Here is a 23,302-nt window from a genome sequence, read left to right as displayed (position 1 = left end):
TGAGTTTTCTCATGGCTAGCATAGGCTAGAGTCTGAAAGACTTGGGTTCAAATAATGTATCTGTGTAACTTTGAATATATTAATTATTTTTGACCTTCATTTTCCTTGTCTATAAAATAGAAATGGTGATGTCTACCTCCCGGTAATTTTTGAATAATGCATTCTATTAAAGTACTCTACATTTTTGACACACGGGTAAGTTAAAATGAATTAAGTTAGCAATTAATCTGAATCAGTTTTATTTTTAAACTCATAAAGAGAAAAGTATCTATGTTCTCCTTTTCTTACCAAAAAGGATTTAAAAGTTTATAAAAACATACAGCATGAAATTAGTTAAAAATTTGAAAAACAAGGTAAAAGAATATGATAAAAAAGAAAATTGGAGCCAGGAGAAAAGTTCATAGGACACAACTGCATGTTGTTGACAGTTGTTCCTCAGATGCATACTAGTGACACTTAAGAAGCTACTATATAGTTTAATAAGAAGCATTCTTGACACCACCACAACTTCACACTAAACATGAAGAGTTTCAAAAAGCTGTATCTTATGACCCTATACAGACTGATCATCATGCTAAAGAGGAAGAACTGAATAATGTGTGCCTAACCATAATGAACAGTATCTGCAGAGTAACAAGAAAGTTAAGCAAAGAACCTGGACTACTACTGAAGTCCACCATTGAGAGTAAGCCTTAAAACATTTCTGAGGAGGGGCTGAAGTAAAAATTACTAATGTAATTTTAAATGGCAGTCGATAGGTGAATGCATATATCCTCAGATATAAAAGACTAATTAGATACTAACTTTAGAAAAATATTAACCCATAAATTAGAATAAAATCATAATATTCAAATGAGAAAATTATGACGTTCATCCATTTTAACTCTCTCTGATTTGTCCAATGTCAGCCATATTACTTTGCCGAAGTTATGAGCTCACTTCTGGAATATTCCTGAACTTTGATCTCTATTATTTGTTCTGCAATTTGTTGGCAAATTCAAGTCCTTAAAAAATAAAATTTATCATATCAAGTAATGTATGTGAAAAATTTAAAAAATCAGATGTACCAAAGGCTGATAGCCAAAACCAAGAAAAATGTTTACATCTATTTTAACTACTACTTCTTGACTTACAGATTTCTTCACTCATCAATTTTTGACAGTAAATATCAGAGTTGATTCTTGAAGACATGGGTTTTAACTGACCAGGTCTACTTACACACAGATTTTTCCAATAAACAGATTTGTCCCTCTGTATTGGCAGATTCTACATCAGCAACCAAATGCAGATTGAAAATACAGTATTAGTGGGATGTGAAATCCATGAATACGGAAGGGTCAACTTTTCACATTGGGGGGTTCCATAGGATCAACTCTGGGACCTATGTATGCAAAGATTTTGGTATTCATGGGGGTCCTGGAAGTAATTCCCTGTGGATACTAAGGGACAACTATAACCTTAATACAACTGTACATAAAAAGTATGTGTATTATATTTAATCCATATTCAATTTTTAATAATGACTATGTAAATATTGCTTGCTCCTAAGCAAAATAGCATATAATGCCTTTCTTATATAATTTTGTTTTCCCTAAAATTAATAATTATTTTTTTAACGCTTGGTTTTCAGTGAATTTACAATTAAATCTATCCACAATCTCTAACAGCTCAAACTGTAAAAAACATTCTTCAATGTTATTTTGCACGAAGACAAACTTCCTAGGTAAGTTATGTGTTCCATTTTTTTCCCCCTGAAGATTTTCCTCTTGAGGGAGATTTGGACTTGTTAGGTAGCTGCTATCCTGAGGCTTCTACTGAATACTTGGGATTCCTTTTAACTTTTCCTGTTCTGGACTTCCTGTTTCTTGAGGGGATTCCATACTTTTCCCTTTCTTGGTTTACCCCCTTATTTGATGAAACACATCTTTCAAAACTTCTAGGGAAATGGTACATGAGATGTAAATTTTCTTTCTAACTTCCATGTCCATAATTTTGATAACTTGCATTTTCCTAATTTCTCTTTACAGAGCACATACAAGTTTTCAAAAAAGGACAAACCACCATGCCAATGCATTCCAATGGCACTGAAGGATAGACTGGTATGTCAATTGATGTCCTTTTTCAAACCATACATATCATATACACATCACACCATGACATACATTGGTCCTATATGAAATTTTTAAGAGAACTACACTCATAAGTAGCACATCATCTATATGTAAATTAATGCACCTTAAGTGCCTGAAAACTTTTAAGGATTTTAGCTTCTTTGAGACTTGTTTATGATACTAATTTTAAAGATTATAACAGGATTAACCAATAAAAGAAAAATGTCAGTTTAGCTTTAGTACAAACTTACACATCTTGTTAAGCTTCTTTTGGCTTCAAATATAAATTCCATTGTTAATATTTTTATATAAAAATTTAACTTAACATGTACAACATGGAAAGAAAAAGTCAAATGTAACAGAAAAACATGTTTGAAATTTAAGCATCAACTAAAGTATTCTCACTTCTAAACAAAACTGAACAATACCTCTGACACAGTACCTTACTTTGCTATTAACATTCCTACAAACAGCAAAAAGATTTCTCTGATAATCTTTTTCTCAAGTATGAAAAATAGTAAATCACTAAGAAAAAAACCACATCAAACATCTATAGCTTCTAAATAAATTACCCACCTATATTCCATCGCCTATATTTTGCATCATCAAATTGTTGTCTCAAGACTAGGAAATCTATAACGTCAGGCATATCATGGTATCTAATTACAAACAGAAACAAACTGATTAGGTCACATACCTAAAAATACCTAAAAGATGTTCAAATGTATCTGAATCTTGAAAAACAATCTACAATACTAAGAAAACCATTGCCTCTTTCAACAGTCCTTACTTCATGGTAAATGATCCGCCAGTCAGTTTACCAGTATCAGGATCTAGAAAAGCAAGTTTAAGGCAGCAAAGGGTAGGTAATCCCACTTCATACTTTATGCCAACTATTTTCATAAGTTCTTGTTCCTGAGAGAGACAAAGAATATAAGACACTATCTTTACTAAACAAACCACAAAACAGACTGCTAAACATGGTTGAGAAAAAATTTCTTGGTTTAAATCTTGATTTGGATGAGTACATGTAAAAATTTACTTAGCTCTATACTTAAGATTTGTGCACTTTATAGTATGCAAGTTACAATGAAATTTTTAATAAGAAAGGGAAGAAAAATATGGAGAACTTTACTAAAGTAAGTTTTCTATTACCATTCCAAAGACCTATGGTAACTTTGAACTACTGCTGACAAATCTAGAAATACGCATCAAATTTATGAATACAAAGCTTACCTAAGACTTATTCCCTAATTTTCACTATAACTAAATTTTGTACCCAACCCATAAACTGCACTGGAGTATATAAATTCACTCAAATCGTGTGTTTCTCTGGATGAAAATCAAACACCTGCTACTCTCTAGGACTGCTTCAATTAAACAAGGTATCTTCATGATGCAGTTTCTCGTAGTATTAATAGTAACCTTTGATACAATTTTCTCCAAAATCCATAATTGTATTTTTGGGGCCATTAAATAATAAATCAATGTCATACCCGTAGTTCCATTTTATGCCATGGTTGTTTTTTGGGATTGATACTATATATTTTATTTTTCCGGGCCATTTCAACATAGGCTTCATGTCCTTGTCGGAAATAATAAACCTAAAAAATAAAGTCATATTAAAACCTGGATGTGTTTCCTTTAATCCAATATACAGGTATCTGCTGAAATTGCAGAGAGAAAATCTAATGCCTTTTGAGCCAACAGAAATTATAACATTTTCTCCCTCCTCCTTTATCTCAAGTTGTCTTAACATCACTAAATCATAACCAAAGTGTTCCAAATAACATTACTTTGAATACACACAAGTCAAGATGAAAAGTTATTTTCTGGTTTCACCATTTTATTCTTAAATTCAAAATAAGTTAATCTATATTGCATAATAACGTTAAGTAACTAATAAGTTTATTGTCCACTTTTTTCCTTTTTTTTTTTTTTTTTTTTTGAGACGGAGTCTCACTCTGTCCCCCAGGCTGGAGTGCAGTGGCACGATCTCGGCTCACTGCAAGCTCCGCCTCCCGGGTTGACGCCATTCTCCTACCTTGGCCTCCCGAATAGCTGGGACTATAGGTGCCCACCACCACGCCTGGCTAATTTTTGTATGTTTACATGGTGAAACTCGGTCCTCAACATTTTTAGCAAGTGGTTTGTACATATGCAGAAAACATTAAAATGAAAAATGTACTTTCACATGTATTTTAATCCTTACACAAATCCTAGTAAGACAGCAGGGCATACATTTACCCCCATTTCATGAAGATCAAATTTAAGTGACTCCTGACTACTGTCTTGGAGAACTAGTACTTGAGACAGCAGTCTGACACCCACTAGTAGAAGAGCGTGTTTAAAAACGCTAAGTTTTTAGTAACATTTTGGGATAGCCACTATCCCATACTTTCATTCTATTCATTAATACCATTATTGTTCCAGTTGGCTGGAACTTTAAATGATGGAATAGTGCTGAATAATGAAGACCTTCAAGCACCTTCAAGCACCAGCAGTTAAAAAGACAACCTAACCACTTTGAAAGGAAATCATTCAACAAGGAATTATAAACTTTTCTGGCCACGTTGAAATAATGTATTAAAATATAATTTCACATCTTAATGCTACAGGATGTTAAGATCTATCACTGTACTATACTACAACAACGTGGTAATGCTCTGTGCTCTTCAAGTCTTATGAGGCAAGTAGGATTTCTAAATAAATTCATTCGGACTGTTCTTTAGAATCACTCTAGCATTAAAAAGTTTTTGTTTTCTTTGTTTTCTTAAAGTGTCAATTACCACTTATACTGTTAATTCGTATGCTTTGCTAAAGAAGCTTCTATTTTAAGTCCCAATTTATTTATGGTCAATCTGTTGGACACCAGATAACACTCCTATTAAAATTTGTGTACAAACTAAGGAGACATTAACCTTGAGTAAGAAATGTTGAGACCAGTTCTTACATTTTCATTCTAAATTCACAAGTACATATTCTAAAACAATGGTCTCATCCTCAGTTTCTTAAAAATTAAATAGTATTTCTTATTCTAAGATTAAAGATTTTTTAAAGATCTAATAAACTATGAACATTGTGGGTAAACAAAACACAACACTTTTTGAAATAAAATTAAATGAAAATAAGGTGCTAAATTTCATTTTTCCTTTAATATGTTATACATTAAGCCTTAAGATAAATGAATATATTTTAATTTAAAAAGATAAAGAAAGCTGACAATAAAACTCCTCTTATTAAAACATACATTCCTTTTTTAAAACACTAACAAAATTTTCATTCTTATGATATTTAGATTTACAGCAGCTTCAAAGAGGATTATCATTAGATTTTCCCTCCTAATTGTACTTTCTCCATACATAGATACAAACATCTAGAATGAGATACTTTATGAAACTGATACAATTTTCTAGAAGTCTATTTCAAGAGCTATTAAAAATGTTTAAAACTATGTGAGGAAAAAAGGATAATTTAAAACTTTTAAAGTACCTCATCGCCCATCTGTGGCACAAATGGACATCTCCGGGGAATAGTATCTGTAATCCATGTTGACGGCAACCATTCTTCTAATGTCAAACCGTTTTCAGTCAGTTCTCCCACAGCCAATCTCTGACAAAATTTAGAACATTGTTAAGTAATCATCAGAAAAGCATTAATCCACCAATCTACTCTTTAAAATAACTATAAAGATAATTGAATAAAAGGGGAAGGGCACCACTGTACAATATTATATACAGTTGGCCCTGTGTATCCATGGGTTCTGCATCCATGCATTCAACCAACCTTGACTGAAAATATTTGGTAAAAAAAGTCCACAAAGTTCCAATAGGTAGAACTTGAATTTGCTACATTCTGAATACTATGCTGAATCCACACAAATAAAATGATGTGTAGGCACTGTATTAGGTATTATAAATAATCTAGAGATGATTTAAAGTATATATAGGAGACTGTATGTAGGTCACATACAAATACTATGCCATTTTTTATAAGAGACTTGAACATCCCTGGATTTTGTTATCTACAGGGTCCTGGGACCAATCTTCCACGACTACTGAGAGATGATGATCCTTTAAGCAACAAAACACTTACCCTGGAAAAAAATGGCAGCAGTGGCTACAGAGTTATTCAATCTCTCCAAATCACTGTCTACAAAGAGAACTAACTAGAAGCAAAACCCAAAATTCCACAGCCAACACTCACAACAAGGTAACAAGATATCCCCACAAACCCCAAAGTACAAGCTCTGTGTATTCTCCTTTCCTTTCAAAATGCTATCAATTTTATAAACATTCCATATAACAAACCAAGATACCCTAGAGTTTTTTTTTTTTTTTTATCCTAGTTCTAGTAAGTTAGAACTAAATAAGATATTCTCATAGGAGCTGAGTAGTGCAAGATATAGAAGGCTAATTATTTCCATAAGCTGGACATTATACTTCTACACAGCATGAGAAACTATGCCTCTGAGAAAGTTCCTTAACTTTGCTGGTCACCCGCAAGTGGCCACAATGGTCTTGATGTTGTTACCTTAGACTCAGAAAAAAATGAACTTTCTAAGACTATTTGAAACCTAGCATTTTTATAAGTAAAAAAATGTTATGCAACTGATTAAAGTCTTTTGTGAATCACATGTAAAACATTAAAGATGACTGTACACTAAGACTGCTACATTTTACTCATGTTTTTTAAAAAACAAGGTACTGTAATTATCACTATAAAATAATACTTGTTTACTAAAAGAAGTAATGCCATAACATGGTATCAGAGAACACTATTTGCAATAGGTACTACTACTGCTTCCCAACTGTAGTAGTTATCATTTTCCTCTTTTTCCTATTAGCCACACCATACTGTTTCTCAGTCAAACACATCAAGAGCACTACCCTGAAGACTTAGGGTAAAGGTCTTTGATATTTACTATACATGAGATGGGTTCATTACAGAATTTTAGGTAGAAGCATAGTACGATCTCACTTATATTTTAAAAGGATCACTCTGGATGCATCAGAACAAGGATTGGCAAATCATGACCCTCAAGGGCAAGTCCAGCCTGCCACAATTTTCATATATTTTTATCGGAACACAGCCATACCCATTTGTGTATTATCTATAAATGCTATTATGGCAGAGTAGCTGGCCTTCTGTAGAAAAAAATCTGTCAACCTATGCTTTAAAGAATAGACCCTAGGGAGAAAAAGGGAGAAACAGGAAGACACGTAGGATGCTACCACCGTAATATAAATGAGAATTCAGGGTGATTCACACCAATGTGATAGCAGTGGAGTGGTGAAAAACAGTAAAGTGCTGAATATATTTACAATTCATTAGATAATTAATTCCCTGATGGACTAGATGTGGACTATGAGAGAAAAAGAGGAATCAAAGATATCTCCAGGGTTTCTGGTATAAACAACTAAGAGAGTCATCACATTACTGAGATAAAGAGGGGTGGGGTACAGCGGGTTTGACAAAAAAGCTTGTTAAGTAAGTTTTGTAGGTGTTAGATGTGAGGAGTAAATTGATATCCAAACAGTAATTTGATATATTCACAGTTATCAAATAAAGTAGTAATTATGTTATGCACTGAGTATATCAGAGAGATCCCACAACCCAGGAACTTCCACTGTGTTTTATTCAGAGCAGTTCTGATTTTATCAGTTTTGTATACTGAGGAGCTACGTTTGTTTGAAAAGGGTTTCCTGTGACTAATAAAAAGGAAAAGACAGAAAAGTTTGAAAATCATAATTCTAGCCTCAATATGGACTATTAATTGCTAGGCAAGTATTTCTCCCTATAAGGAATTATCTATGTTCAATGGGGAAGCTAACAACTTTTACACCAAGACAGGTAAATTGTATATTAAATAAGAATAATCGTATGTATGACTGAAAGACTTTGGCATCACCAAAAATCATTATGAGGACAAATCTTACAGCCCAATAATTCCTGAGGAACTTAGAATGTTTGGTTGAGGAAGATTTCTGTCACTTATTAATTACAACCATTAAGGGGTTAAGAATGCATTGAGTATTCTTTAAGATTTCCAGCTCCATGATTTGAGTTTTTTTTTAAATATGGAAAGCATAAATAATTTCTTTCCTTTCCAACCATGGGAATGCTTCTAGGCACAGCTCAAATCTTATTTCCTCTAGGAAATCTCATCTGAAATTCCAACATAAGAAGACCCTGTTTAAGAAGGGAAATACTTGTATGTTTATTCAAGATAACTAGAGGACTAGGGAATAAGAACAAGTCCATCTACTGTTACATCACTGCTAGGCATGTGAACAAAATTTAAACTAAAGGGAATACCCTCCAGTATCCTAATCTTACCATATTTAAAGTGACCCATATAATTCTATTGGCAGAGTCATCCCATCACAATACTTTGTCACAACAACACAGTGAAATTAAAATATGCCAAATGTTAACAACAGATCTACATGTGCCAGTGCATGAAGAAGCCCATGGTATTAGTTTGAGGAAAATTATCAAATTAAGGGGACCAGATGAAGCAAACTGTACTCTTGGGATGAAGGAACTGTTCTCACAGTGACTTATCACTGCAAACCTCAAAAGTTCACCAAAATTGTCCTGAGATGAAAAAGAATATTTACCTTATTAGCCAGACACATGGCTAAATCAGTTTTCTTTAACCAATCTGTCTACTACATATATAAAATAACAAATCAGACTACATTTATCATCACTGACAAGGTAGAAAAGAAAAACTGTGGTAACTGTGTGGCATTCTCTTTGGTAAAGCTTCCCCAAACAAAAGCAAAAGAGGCAACAAGAAAAATAGCAGCTGTGGAATCTAAATTAAAGTAACTCATAATTATAAAGCTGAAACAATAACTCAACAAATGTAGATAAAATAAACACTTAAAACAAAACAGATATATTATATTCTTATGCATTTTGAAAGCTCTGTGGGAATAAAGACCTTATGGTCTCCCACTATTTAATTCTACAAATGACAACTTATACTTAAATGGCAGAGGTTACAAACAAATCTCCCTTTTAATCAAATACTGCTTCCCATTTACAGTCTTTAGGGAAGCAGAAAACATGCCCCTCGTGTTGTATTTACTTTAGAACAAAAATTAAACAGCTCTCACTTTCATTCCTATGTTAAAGAATTTCAACTCCATACGAGCTGACAGATATTCTTCCTATAATATTTCTTACGTTCTCTGTTTTTTCTCAAATTGTCCAGACTTAACTGTGGTAATCAAATCAATACTGCTACTGACCAAAGGACTGAAAACTTACGGCTCACACACTTTAGATTAATGAAGGAATGTTACAAGCCCATCTTACCCCACTTTAGCTTCATATTTGCCTTGGGATCAATTGTGATAAGCTGTGCCATTTCTACTCTGTGTGATGTTCCTCAAAGACTTTGTTTATTTTCAGCAATAACAATTAATAAGGATAGTTAAACATAAAGGCAATTCATAGACTAATATACTATATGTTTTGTATTATTATGTATTTCACATAAATAAATTCCACCAGACTGTCAAGAAAAATCTGATCTTTTTAAGATTAAATTTCAATATTTAGAATATGGCAATTTTGTAAGTAAATACTTTTACATGCTAAATATCTAAAAACTTGAATAAACTAAATATATTTAGGTATACTTTTTTACTACTGTGTACTTCTGAGTTTTTTCTATTATTATTTGCTGATACACTTCAACAATGTTTGTGATCAATTGTACTTCAACATGTGTGCTTTAAACTGTTTCCCTAGAAAACACCAAATTTGTAATTTTAAAAACCAAACCTTTTGTTTTCTTTCTTTGGGCTTCTTTTTCTTTGGTGATATTGGTCCATCTTTTTCTTCATTTACTTTTTTCTTTTCCTTTTTAATCTGTTTTTGCTTCTGTTTTTCAGATTCTTCTTCTTCATCTGAACTGCTTTCTGCTTTCTTGGTTTTATTCTTAGGAACTTTCTTTGGTGGCTGCAGATTAATTCCTGCATCTGCTGTCCAGTCAGAGTAATCACTGGAGTAGTCACTAGAAGGACAGAAGGGATTTTTAGGTAACACACAAGATAAAATTTTAAGACTTGTTTTATAAAAATGAAAAGAAAGATTATAATAAAGAGAAATGACAAAACAAATACTTAAACTAACAAAAAAATACTTCCCTAATTTTCAACTCATCTTCAGAAGTTTCTTAAAATTCTACAGGCTTTACTTAAATATTGCAAAAGAAAAAAAACCTCCCCCAAAACCTGAAGATACATAAAGACACAACTTTAAGTGAATAAACAAATTTAAGTACCTTTCAAGATTTTAAGAAAAATATTGACTTCTGAGTATTGCATATGTTACAAATTCTGTGGGTATATAAAAATAAGGAAGAGGAGGTCACTTTTCTCAGTTCTAGTGACAGCATAAAGATAACCCTGGAGAGCACAGAAGGTGTCAACATTGAGGAGATACGGGGATTCCTTTTTTAAGAGGAAGTGGGAGTTCCAGACAGAGGGAACTCTTATGGTCCAGCACTAGTGCTCTCAAGGTAGCTGGATATTGAACTGGTAGAGTCAGAAGTGTTCCTGCCCAGGGGAAAGACTGTGTTTGCAAACTTTACTCTGCATGTAAAGTAATGAAATTTCATTTAGATAAAATTATTCTACCTACCTACACCTTAGGTGTATCTTATGCTTCAAAGCATGCCATGATTCAGAAAATACAGGCCTTACTATATTTTGTATACTGCTTCCAATCATGTTTGTCATTTCTTTTTAGTTTACCTTCATTGACAAACGATTTACTGAACCAATCATGTTGTAAAATAAAGAATCTAGTTGTATTATCTTCTATAGTAATTTTAGTATGTGAGCATATTTACTTATTTTGACAATTTTATGAACATAAATGTCTTAAAGGAATCTAAGTTATGTTAAAAGCAATAATTAGCTTGCCTAGATTTAATGATGTATAACCTCATGCCTCTAAAAATACTGCTGTTAACATTAACGCGGAAAAAGCAGATTTCACTGGAGCTTTATTCCATTGTCATTAACCCTCCCCACTACCCCCTCCACTGTCCAAATGTTCTTTATAAGCACGTACCTAAATCTCTGATTATTCTAATCATCCCAGATAAGAATCAAATAATTCAGATGTTTTCTAATATGATTTAGTCATTTCACTATGAAATTTAAAATGATTTTTAAGAACTTAAACTATTTTCAGATATGCTATTCTAAAACAGGTTGTCTTCAACTTATGAGCATTTTATTTATACTAGCTCCAGCCAAGGCCACTGTAAATGGTACCTGCCAAATCACACAGTTATCACTCTCTAGAGTACTTGGCTCTTACAGAAGATCTTCTGCTGTCAGCATAAACATAATTACAAACTCCAGAGCCCAGCATTCTTTACAGCTGTCCTCAACTGCTAAAACCAACACTACTCTTTTAATACAGGAACCCCTATGTCATCTCAGGGTTTGAAATACTCTGATTCCATTGTTGAGTCAAAAGAACTTCAATGTTTCCTTCACTGACCTGTTCTGAATACAGAAAACTACTAGATAAAACCACACACATTTGCAAATCATTACCAGAAATCATTACTGTGAGAATAGGAGAGCCCTTGATTGTAGAACTGAGGAACTCTTACAGCCTCTACTTCATACTTTGTCTCTTCTATTTTAAGAGCCACTAAGGTGGGGGATAAGTTTAGCAGCTAATCATAACTGCCATCCCCAAAGGCTATACTCTCTTCTTGCTACTAAGACCTTGAAAAGTTAGCCAAGGTCATAAGCCCTGCAACAATGTGAATCGCCAGTATAAGGAGTTGGAATCCTCACTGGCCTGGTCAAATAAGGTAGGGATAACAAGAAAAAGGAGAGCTTATTCCTCTTATCATTAGTATTCTATAAATTCCACTACATTTAAGATAGTTAACTCAGGAGGCTTGCATTACTTCCTTAACTTCACACTTTTCAAAACCAGTAATGAAACTGGCTTGCAATTCAACATTATAACAGTATTCATAAGAAAAAATACTAAATAAGAAGATAAAGTTAAAAGCATCATTTTGCAGATCCAGTTATAATCACCAAAAAATTATTTTCTATAGAGAACATATATCAGAAAATCTACATTTCATGTAACTTCAAAAACTCTCTGAAGAACCTGAAACGTGTTGCTGGTTTTAAAAAAAAATCACCTTTCTAAAGATTTTATATAACATTTGGAGAAATAAAAATCATTCATTTACCTAGAACTGCCATCACTGTGCCATGCTCTCTCTTCTTCTTCAGATGTTCCACCACTGACAGCAACTACTTCACCTTCCTAAGATATGTTGAATACATGTCTTATTGCATAATTTTATAAAATAACATTTTATGATTACAGAAAATATCAGTGATATCTTATAGTATCAGTCATATTGGGATATTTAAAATTTGATTTAAATTAGTTGCAAAGGGTGTCGTGGCTCATGCCTGTAATTCCAACACTTTGAGAGGTTGAGGTGGGCGGATCACTTAAGGTCAGGGGTTCGAGACCAGCCTGGCCAACGTGGCGACACCCTGTCTCTACTAAAATACAAAAAAAAAAATTAGCTGGGAATGGTAGCGGATGCCTGTAATCCCAGCTACTTGGGAGACTGAGGCATGGAATCGCTTGAACCCAGGAGGCAGAGGTTGCCATGAGCTGAGATTGCACTGCTACACTCCAGAAAGAGACTGTCTCAAAAATAACCAATAATAATAAAATAATAAGAGTTAGCTGCTTCTCTTTAAAAAATTAGTTGCAAAAAACAGCTTTTACCTTTTTTTTTTTTTTTACAAATAAATGAGAATACTTAAATGTATATAAAGACATAATACTAACATCGGATTCAGAGCAATCCTACAGATTACCATTTTAAAAGCCTCACAATGTATCTTCTAGATAAAATTATATCAAATTCCATATTTACATTTGAAATTATTACTTCTTAGCCTTTTCAAAATACAAAGCTTTCTTTTCTATGGGTGCTCTGAGAAGGCACATTTGTGTTTATTTATTATAGGCACATCTATGTTTTACTTATTAAAACAGCTTTCCCATATACAAAGGGATGTTCCACTTCTGGTCTTATTTTATCCAAATGGTAAAGGACTAAAACATACTCCAACACTCTGTTTCTCTTTAGTAAATATTCATGAGTCAACAAAGAATATTATCTGTGAGAGCATTTTCTTCATAAAGTTGGATTTTTTGATGGCAAAAATATTGCATGTCTTCCTCGCTTAAATAAACTTCATGCTCCAATAACAGTAACACCTCATATTTATTAAGTTTTTACTGTATGTTACAAACTATTCTAAGCACTTTGTATGTATCACCCCATTTGGGCTTGACAACGCACTATTGGTGATAGAGTTATTTAAATAAAACAAACTAAAGCTTTAAAAAGTTGAGAACTTTGCCCAAGGCGGCACAACTAATAAGCAACAAAACTTGATTTAAGCCCAGGTCACTTTAGTCCAAACCCTGGACAACATTCCACAAGAATGGTGTTACTTGCTGGACATATTCAGATAACTTTTAAAGAGGACAATGGGGTGGATTATTTTAATATTTAAATAAAATAATATATTTGGGACAAAAGTTTTCCTATTTTGATGTTTTAATGAAGAATGTGAATTATATGTCTATTCCACAGTTATGAAAACTAAGCAAAAATGAAAAAAATCACATTTGCATATTTTATTAACAAAAAGCATATTTTATTAACAAATTTAATCACTGCTCAATATAACAAATAAATCTAAGCAAGTGATACGACTTTTCCCACGTTTCATGTGTTACTTCCTTAAAGGGGGGAAAAATAAACAGAATTATTCCTACATTACAAGTATGAAATACTACAGTACAAAACATTTCAACGAAAAAACCAGAGTTCCTTCCAATTAATTAGTATACTGTGCCCAAAGTGATACTTTGTCCTCAATGGGCTCCTCTAGAAATATATTCTAAATTTCTAAAAGGATGTTAAAGCATAAATGAATTAGTTTTGAAGACACTTGAAGGACTTATTATAACAGATGTGTTTCTGGAAATACAGTTCTTAAGTTTCTAATAAACAGAATATTTCAAATATTATATAGAAACAATATTTAGAGGAAACTCTTTCAAAAATAAAGAGACATTTTGTAAGATAATTAGCCCACATGTATTTTATGTTTTGTATGTCTATCCAAATTACCATGAGTCAAGTTTATATAATCAGTATATTTCTCTTTTTTTGCCAGAATGAATATATCATTTTGACCTGGCCATACGAGGACCCAAAGCCATTGGAGACTAACTTAAATTGTGGTTAGAATACTCTCAGTTTGAGTTAATGTTGCCCTGGCCAAAGAGAATTTATTTAGATAATTCTCATAAACGCCTAGCATTTCAAAGCACAACATGGCTTCAAAAGTGTATAGCAGTCAATATCTAAAATGATTACATCTCTAACCTGTAAAGAAGGAAGGTGATGGGGAGGGCTGAGAAGAAAAGAGGAACGGACATGGTTTAACTGCTTAATAAGATTGGTTTATGACTGCAAACTGATTGCCTTCACTGAAACAATACATAATTTAGTAAGGACAGTAATATTTACTGAAATAATGACGCATGAAGAGTATCTAAAAATTACACTGAGAAAGCTATAAACTGGTACAGAGATTAAAAACTAACAAAGACTGCCAAATACTTACTGATTTGCTGTTATACTTACACTATACATACTACAGCTTCATGGTACCACTTAAAAAGCTTGGCTTTAAGGTAAAACAAACTTGCATTTAATCCCTGCTCTACCTCTTAATAGGTGATTGTATAATCTAAATATCTTGGAGCCTCAGCATCCTTATCTATAAAATAAGAATAATTAATTCACATGACTTTATTTTGTGGATTTGAAATTATGTGTATGTGTGCCACGCCTAGAAATAGATTTTTAGAAAATAAAAGCTGTATCATAATACCCCAAAATGCCATATTTAAACTACATCCACAAACATATCAATAAATGCAAAGAATGAAACTCATATTTAAAAAAATAAGTAAAAATGACATCTAATTTATGAATGTGCTGATATCTTACATCTGAAGAACTAGTGCCATTTTCTATCTCTTCTGAGGGTCTAGGAGTCTCCTCCAATGCAGATCTCGTACGATAATTGTGTTGATTTGTCTGTTGCTTTTTGGATTCTCCAAGATCCAGGAAATGCTCATGAGCATGATTCTAGAAAAAAGTAAATTAAATTTATTCACAGTATGTTTAAAGAGCAGGATTTTTAGTTTAAAAGTTAAATTTTTTTAATCAAAAAAATTCAAGCTGGGCATGGTGGCACATGCCTGTAGTCGCAGCTACTCAGGAAGATTGCTTGAGTCTAGGAGTTCAAGGCTGTAGTGAGGGATGATTGCACCACTGCACTACAGCCTGGGTGACAAAGTGAGACAATTTATCCTAACAATAAAAACATTTGTTCATATTTAAGATATTACTTAATTGGACGAGGTTATAGTACCAACTCAAATATTTTAACATTCATCAAGTTAAATCAAAGGCTTATCAAGGTTATGTTGAAATTTACTTGCTGATTGATTAGCTATAAAAACGCTGTTTTTTTTTCTAATTAATGACAGACAAAGATTAATGATAAAAGACTAAACCAAACACTGAACTCTTCTGTATCTACAGCAAACCTACAGAAATGATGTAAGAAAAAGGATAATGGGCTGTGAGACATATGTAATAGGCAGAGGCAAATTGGAAACCAAAATGGGGATCATAAAGCTACCGTGCCACAATGAAGACAAGACGCCATGTGGCTGGGCTGTTTTTCTTCTACTGGAATAAATGTGAGAAGTCTTCTGCAGATAAGAATACAACCAATAAGCACTAAAAAACTGACAAAGTCCAACACAGTGATGAAGACAAACTCAATAAACATTAAAATTTATACCTAAAACACACCAAAAAAACTTAATAAAGCTCTCTCAAAAGTGAATACAAAGGCCAGCCATGGTAGCTCATGCCTGTAATCCCAGCACTTTGGGAGGCCAATGTGGGAGAATTGTGCTTTGGGGTCAGGAGTTCAAGACTAGCCAGGGCAATGGCAAGACCCTGTCTCTACAAAGTTAAAAAATAAAATTTAAAGTTAGCCAGGCACAGTGGTACAAACCTATAGTCCCAGCTATTTGGGATGATGAGGCAAGAGGATCACTTGAGGCAGTCCAAGGCTGCAGTCAGTTAGGACTGTCCCATTGCACTCCGGCCCGGGTAACACAATGAGACTCTATCTCCCCACCAACCAAACAAAAAAGAGAATCACATCCATGAAATAAATGCAGGGTCTTGTCTTAGAAAAAAAACAAAGAATCAATGAGACATCCTTGAAATTGGATATAACCATTTAAATTTGGGAAAAATAAATGATAGCTAGCTGACCACATAAATAATAACTGAAGTTATTTCAGTTTTTGTGACGAGAGACACTAAAAATATGCGAGTGTGCATGCACACACATACATATACGTATACACATACATATCATTCCTTTGATTTCTTAAAAAGTCTTCGAAGTACTATTGAATTAAGAGATAAGCACATCTTTTGATTTTAATCGATATTAACATATTCCATCCATAAAAGCAGTAGCAAGCAATACCAACGCTCATCATCATTATATAAGTTTATCTCAGCAAAGGATGCAAAAAAGGTATGCTTTCTACTTATCATGAAAAAGCCAACCACTCAACCAACCAAAAAACAAGATTATTTCAGAAAGAAATTTTCCTTTATTACACCAATAGGAATTCTAGCACTCTGAGGTCCTACTGATCCCAGGGTACGATACACTTAGTAAAGAAAAAAGGACTACTTGAGTATTTTGAAAAGATGAGTAATAAAACAGAAAAGTGAATTCTAGAAAAGAAGACTGCTTTAGGAGGTTTAAAAAACTCAAATGAAAAAAGGAAGGAACACGAAGCTGGTGAAGAAGGCCGGTTATTTATTTTCCCTTTGTTTCAATAATTGCTTTAGATAGTGACTTGGACCTAAAAAGAAGTTTCACATAGGCTTCCTCAATTTCAGACTCTAAGGCTCTGAAATTTTCAAGCTAAGATGTTTTTCTCCAAAATAAAAAAAAAAAAAAAAGAAAGAAAGGAAAAAGGGATACTTGTGATTCCTTCACACTCAGCGAAGTACATCTCTGTCTCCAATTAGGCCATGACCAACCGAAATCTACTGGGTGCAAACATTTTTCCAGAGTAGGATGACAGAAAAGCCAATAAGGCAAAACTATTAGGGACAATCTACCTCTCTTAATGGAGAAAATGAGAAATATTATCTATAGCAGCATTAGCTGACTTCATTACCTAGAATAATGAAGAGATGCCAAGACACCACAAGAACACAGAAAAACATAACAAAACGCTATTTTTAGACTGCACAAAGGTGGCATACAAGATTATGAAGAGCTAAAGAAAGCTCTTGATAAGGCTTTACTGTAATTTATTAGAATTTCATGAGTATATAAGAATTGGCACTTTGGGAAAGGGTATGCTAGAAAGCAGAAATGGAATTAAAAATTTTAAATACGAAACAATAGACAATCCAGAGATAACCAAGAATTACTATGTTAATTTTTAATCATTAATTAACCTGTTTATAATATTAACAAATGGTCACAATACTTAAGAAGCAAATATTAAACATCAAAACAATTAATATGTACCTTTGAGACAGTGGGTATTTTATTCTCTTTCGGAACAGTTAAGTGTTTTCTTTTCTCTTCTGACCTGTAAGTCTTTATTTCTTCTTCTCCCTTTGCAGTTCTCCATTCTTCTTGCCTACTGAAAGACAAAAGCCATATGCATTCATCTAGAATTTTACACATAACTTTCCTCCAAAAGGAATGTTAGGTATCAGGAAAGGAATGCTACTCCTGATGTTTTATTTTAAGATGGAAGCACATGATAAAGATTTCTGAGTTTAATTTCATAGGTTGTGGGCTCAGGACATGCGGCATTAAATGACTGAAATAATGGAAAGACAAACTCTGTCTACTTCAAGTTGATACTACTGGTTCCTGCTATGGTCTTTGGCAAACCAGGTATTAGATTCTGGGAACATGGTGATTCCTACGGTAACTTTTCCAAGAGTGAGAAATTGGATTTTTTTTTTTTTTTTTTTTTAAGGATAGGGCCTATGCTTTGATAATCATCTGTTCCATATAGATAGCTGGAATCTCTTTAAAAATTCAATACAACAGAGCCTGAGGTTACACTGAAAGTCCTGAAAGAACTACACTCTTTCCAGAGACAGGGAGGTCAGGTTTCATCTACTGAAAAAACTCAAACATCAAGGTGAAACTGAACAACACAAGTTGAGGAACACTAATTTTAAACTTTAATAAAAAAAAAATGAACTCATGTGAAGATAATTTTATTTTTTACTTCAATATCTTACAACTTTAAAGGTTTTGAAATGCAAGGGTATCTGAACTTTAATTCTCCCTTAAGATTTCATAATAAGAAGGGAGTTAATACTAAAACACAGTGCAACTATATACTGTTGATATTTCTTTACTAGATGGTATTAATGTTATCATGTTACTGAACTGCACAATCTCCATTGTGGTTGGCCATAATTCTGAACGGAAAATAAAATGAGCAAATTTAAATCTTGTGAAGAGGTTTGGATTTAATTTTTTGTTCTTAGTTTTTTATAAAAAAAAATTAAAGTTTTTACTGCAATAATTATATACTAACATATAGTTGCAAGAAATAACAGAGCGATTATTTGTATCCTTTATCCAGTTTCCCCAAACAACAACATTTTACAAAACTTTGTACCCTTTGTCCAGTTCCCCCAAATGCTAACATTTTGCAAAACATGGTACAACACCACAAGGAGGATGCTGACATTTATACAACCCATTGATCTTACTCAGACTTCCCCAGTTTTACTTCTATTAGTTTCTATTAGCTTGTGTGTGTGTACACAGGCATACATTGTTTTACTGTGCTTTGCAGACAGTGTATTTTTTTTTTTTACAAGTTGAAAGTCTGTGACAACCCTGCAGTGAGCAAGCCCTATTTTTCAACCACATGTGCTAACTTCGTGTCTCTGTGTCACATTTTGGTAATCCTTAAAGTATTTCAAGCATTTTCACTACCATATCTATTATGGAGATCTGTTGTCAGTAATTTTTTATGCTTCTATTGTAGTTGTTTTGAAGCGCCATGAACCTCACCTATATAGGACAATGAACTTAACTGACCAATGTTCCATGTGTTCTGACTGCTCCGCCAACTAGCCATTGCCCTACCCTCTCCCTCTCCTCAGGCCTCACTATTCCCTGAGACAGAACAATATTAAAGTTAGGCCAATTAAAAACCCTAACTGATTCAGTGAAATCATCTCTCACTTTAAATCAAAGGTAGAAATGATTAAACTCTGTGACGAAAGCGTGTCAAAAGCTGAGACAAGCTGAAAGCTATGGCTCTTTTGCCAAAAAACCATGTTTTGAATGAAAAGGAAAAGCTCTTGAAGGAAGTTAAATATGCTACTCCAGCGAACATAGGAATGATATGAAAGTGAAGCAGACTTGTTGCTAATACAGAAATCGTTTTTTGTGGTCTGGAGAGAAGATCAAATCAGTTACAACATCCTCTTAAGCCAAAGCCTAATCCAGAGCAAGGCCCTAACTCTCTTCTCTTCTATGAAGGTTGGAAGAGGGGGAAAAAGCTGCAGAAGAAAAGTTGGAAGCTAGCAGAGGTTGGTTCATGAGGCTTAAGGAAGAACTACCTGTGTAACATAAAAATGCAGGGTGAAGCAGCAAGTGCTGATGAAGTAGCTGCAGCAATTTATCCAGAATATCTAGCTAAGTTCACTGAAGAAAACAGCTACACTAAACAACAGATTTTCAATGTAGTAACAGATCAAACAGTCATCTAAATGGAAGAAGATGTCATCTGGACTTTCACAGCTAGAGAGAAGTAAAGGCTTGGCTTCAAATCTTCAAAGGAGAGTCTAAATCTCTTGTTAGGGGCTAATGAAGCTAGTGACTTCAACTTGAAGCTAATGCTCATTTATTATTCCAAAAATCCTAGAGCACTTAAGAATTATGATAAATACACTCATCTTGTGCTCCATAAATGAAACAACAAAGTCTAGATGGCAGCACATCTGTTTATAGTATGGTTTACTGAATATTTTCAGCCCACTGTTAAGACCTACTACTCGGAAAACATGATTGCTTTTATAACATTACTGTTCACTGACAATGCACCTACTCACCCAAGAGCTATGATGAAAATACACAAGGTGATTAGTGTTATTTTCATGCCTGTTAACCGAACATCCATTCTGCAGCCTATGGGTCAAGGAGTAATTTTGATTTTCAAGTCTTTTTATTTAAGAAATTACATTTCATAAGGCTATAGCTGTACTAGATAGTTACTCTGCTAACAGATCTGGGCAAAGTACATTGAAAACCTTCTGGAAAGGATTCACCATTCTAGATGCCATTAAGAACATTTATGATTCACGGGAAAAGGAAAAGTATCACCATTAATAGGAGTTTGAAAGAAGTTGATTCCCACCCTCACAGATGATTCTGAAGGCTGAAGACATCAGTGGAAGAAGTTACTGTAGATGTAATGGAAACAGGAGAACTAGAATTAGATGTGGCAACTAAAGATGTGACTGAATTGCTGAAGTTGCATAATAAAACTTTAAACGAATGAGGAGCGGCTCATGGATGAACAAAGAAGTTTCTTGAGGGAGGCTACTCTAGTGAATATGCTTTGAACATTGCTGAAATGTTAACAAAGGATGTAGAAAATTATACAAACTTGGCTATGCGCAGTGGCTCATGCCTGTAATCCTGGCACTTTGGGAGGCCGAAGCGGGTAGATCACAAGGTCAGGAGATCAAGACCATTCTGGCTAACATGGTGAAACCCTGTCTCTACTAAAACTACAAAAAATTATCCAGACGTGGTGGCATGCGCTTGTAGTCCCAGCTACTGGTGAGGCTGAGGCAGGGGAATTGCTTGAACCTGGGAAGTGGAGGTTGTGGTGAGCAGAGATCATGCCACTGCACTCCAGTGTGGGCGACAGAGTGAGACTCCGTCTCAAAAAAAAAAAAAAAAAGGAAAAGAAAATTACATGAACTTAATAAAGCAATGGTAGGGTTTGAGGGGACTGACCCCAGTTTTGAAATAAGTTCTACACAGAAATACTTCATGTGTAGTCAAATCAATGTGGCAAACTTTATTACTGTCTTATTTTAAGAAACTGCCACAGCCATTTCAACCTTCAGCAACCTCCACTCTGATCAGCCAGCAGCCATCAACATCGAGGCAAGACCATTCACCAGCAAGAAGAGTATAATCATTGAAGGTTCAGATGGTTGTTAGCATTTTTCAGCAGTAAAGAATTTTCAAATTAGGTATGTAGTTTTTTTCAGACATAATCATATTGTACAATTAACAGATTATAGAATAGTATAATCATAACTTTTATATGCACTGGGTAACAACAACAAAAAAAAAAATCATGTGAGCTACTTTATTCCACTGGTCTGGAACCAAACCTGCAATATCTCCAAAGTATGCCTGTATCTTAGCAACCTAAATCTGTTCTCCATTCCTATACCCTTGTCATTTCAAGAATATTTCATAAACAGAATCATATAGAATATACGTTGAAATTATTTTTCTCCACTCAGCATAATTCCCTCAAGATTCATACCCATTGTATCAATATGTTGTTCCTTTTTACTGCACAGTAGTAGTCCATGGTGTGAATATACCATTGTTTAACCATCTACCCACTGAAATAACATCTGGGTATCTTTCTGGCTTTTGGGTATTACAAATAAAGCTGCCATACATTTATGTTCAGGTTTTTGTGTCAACATGAGTTTTCATTTCTTTAGGATAAATTCCCAATAGTGCAACTGCTGGGTCATATGACAGGCAGTTGTATGTTTAGGATTTTAGGGAAGTGCAAAAGTGTTTCTCAAAATGGTTCTATCGTTTTACATTCCCACTAGCAATGCATGAGTAATTCAGTTTTCTCTCCATCCTCTCTAGCATTTGGTGCTGTCACTTATTTTTCATTTTAACCATTCTGAGAAGAATGCAGTGATACTTCATTGTGGTTTCAACTTGTATTTCCCTAATGGTTAATGACATTGATTATCTTTTCATGTGCTTATTTGTCATCTATAGATCCTTTCTGGTAAATGTCTGTTCATGTCTTTTGCCCATTCTCTGGATGGATGATGTTTACTATTGAGTTATGAGAATTATTTCTAAGTCACTTAGCCCCATGTTGGGTATGTCATTGGATTCCATTTTAATTAATGGACGAGGCTGACCCATTTCAGAGAGCCTTTTAAAAGGAAACTTTAGACTACCCATTGTAGAGATTCTCAGGAAGATTCCCATAGGATGAGTACAAAGTTTGAGACAAAGCTCTAGGAAGCCCAAAGAAAGAATATCTGTTAAAGTTATGGCCACAGTCTTGCTTGACCATAGGCCAATGAATAGTTAAGCCCAATGATAAAGGAATAAAAGGATGAAGAATATTTGAAGAGACGCTAATCTTCCTCACTCCTCAGGTTCCGTTCCATGTGCAGGAGCCTCAAGCAACAACTAGCGACCGCATCTCCTGACTCATTCCTCTCCAGAGGAGGAGTAAATTAGTCAACTGACATGCTCTGGAAGAAAAACCCAGCTTAGCACAGCCCAGCCTTATGCCATTGTGTGCAATTATACATTTTGTCCTGCATCTTAAAGAAGCAAACCACATGTCCCAGAAGGGGAGAATAACTGTGGCCCACTGCTATCTGTGTCTGGGGAATATCACTTTTTGTTACTGTTATGGTTTTTGTGGAATGTAACTTTTTGTTACTGATATGGTTTTTATTTCATGAAATAAAAAGTGATAGTAACAAACAGTGATAGTCTGATTTACTATGTGTCTTATTTTCCACGTTATTTTTCAATTATTTCAGAATTGGTGTTGAAAAAATGGGCATTATTTACTTGACCCCTTTCAAACCTTAACATTAGAATTAAAAAGTAAACAAGGATCTAACTAAAAATATACCATGTGATTTAATTAATTTATGATGGATAACTGGGCACATATGT

The 23,302-nt window shown here is 33.9% G+C and overlaps 1 protein-coding gene across 1 annotated transcript in view; it reads right to left on the bottom strand.

Moving 5' to 3' along the window:
- The window catches only part of PHIP (pleckstrin homology domain interacting protein), a 114,348-nt gene that overhangs the window by 26,675 nt on the left and 64,371 nt on the right, over positions 1–23,302 (bottom strand). The window contains exons 17-24 of the mRNA XM_011976895.1: positions 17,870–17,987; positions 15,232–15,372; positions 12,364–12,440; positions 9,912–10,143; positions 5,604–5,723; positions 3,608–3,715; positions 2,902–3,026; positions 2,688–2,770 (exon numbers count right to left, since the gene is read on the bottom strand). Coding sequence (XP_011832285.1) covers positions 2,688–2,770; positions 2,902–3,026; positions 3,608–3,715; positions 5,604–5,723; positions 9,912–10,143; positions 12,364–12,440; positions 15,232–15,372; positions 17,870–17,987 — 1,004 coding nt within the window. The remainder of the gene's footprint in view (positions 1–2,687; positions 2,771–2,901; positions 3,027–3,607; positions 3,716–5,603; positions 5,724–9,911; positions 10,144–12,363; positions 12,441–15,231; positions 15,373–17,869; positions 17,988–23,302) is intronic.

The sequence above is a fragment of the Mandrillus leucophaeus genome, unplaced genomic scaffold, assembly GCF_000951045.1.
Source record: "Mandrillus leucophaeus isolate KB7577 unplaced genomic scaffold, Mleu.le_1.0 Scaffold1702, whole genome shotgun sequence".
NCBI lineage: Eukaryota > Metazoa > Chordata > Mammalia > Primates > Cercopithecidae > Mandrillus > Mandrillus leucophaeus.
Note: the sequence above shows the minus strand (reverse complement) of the source record. Positions and strands in the feature narration are given on the sequence as shown.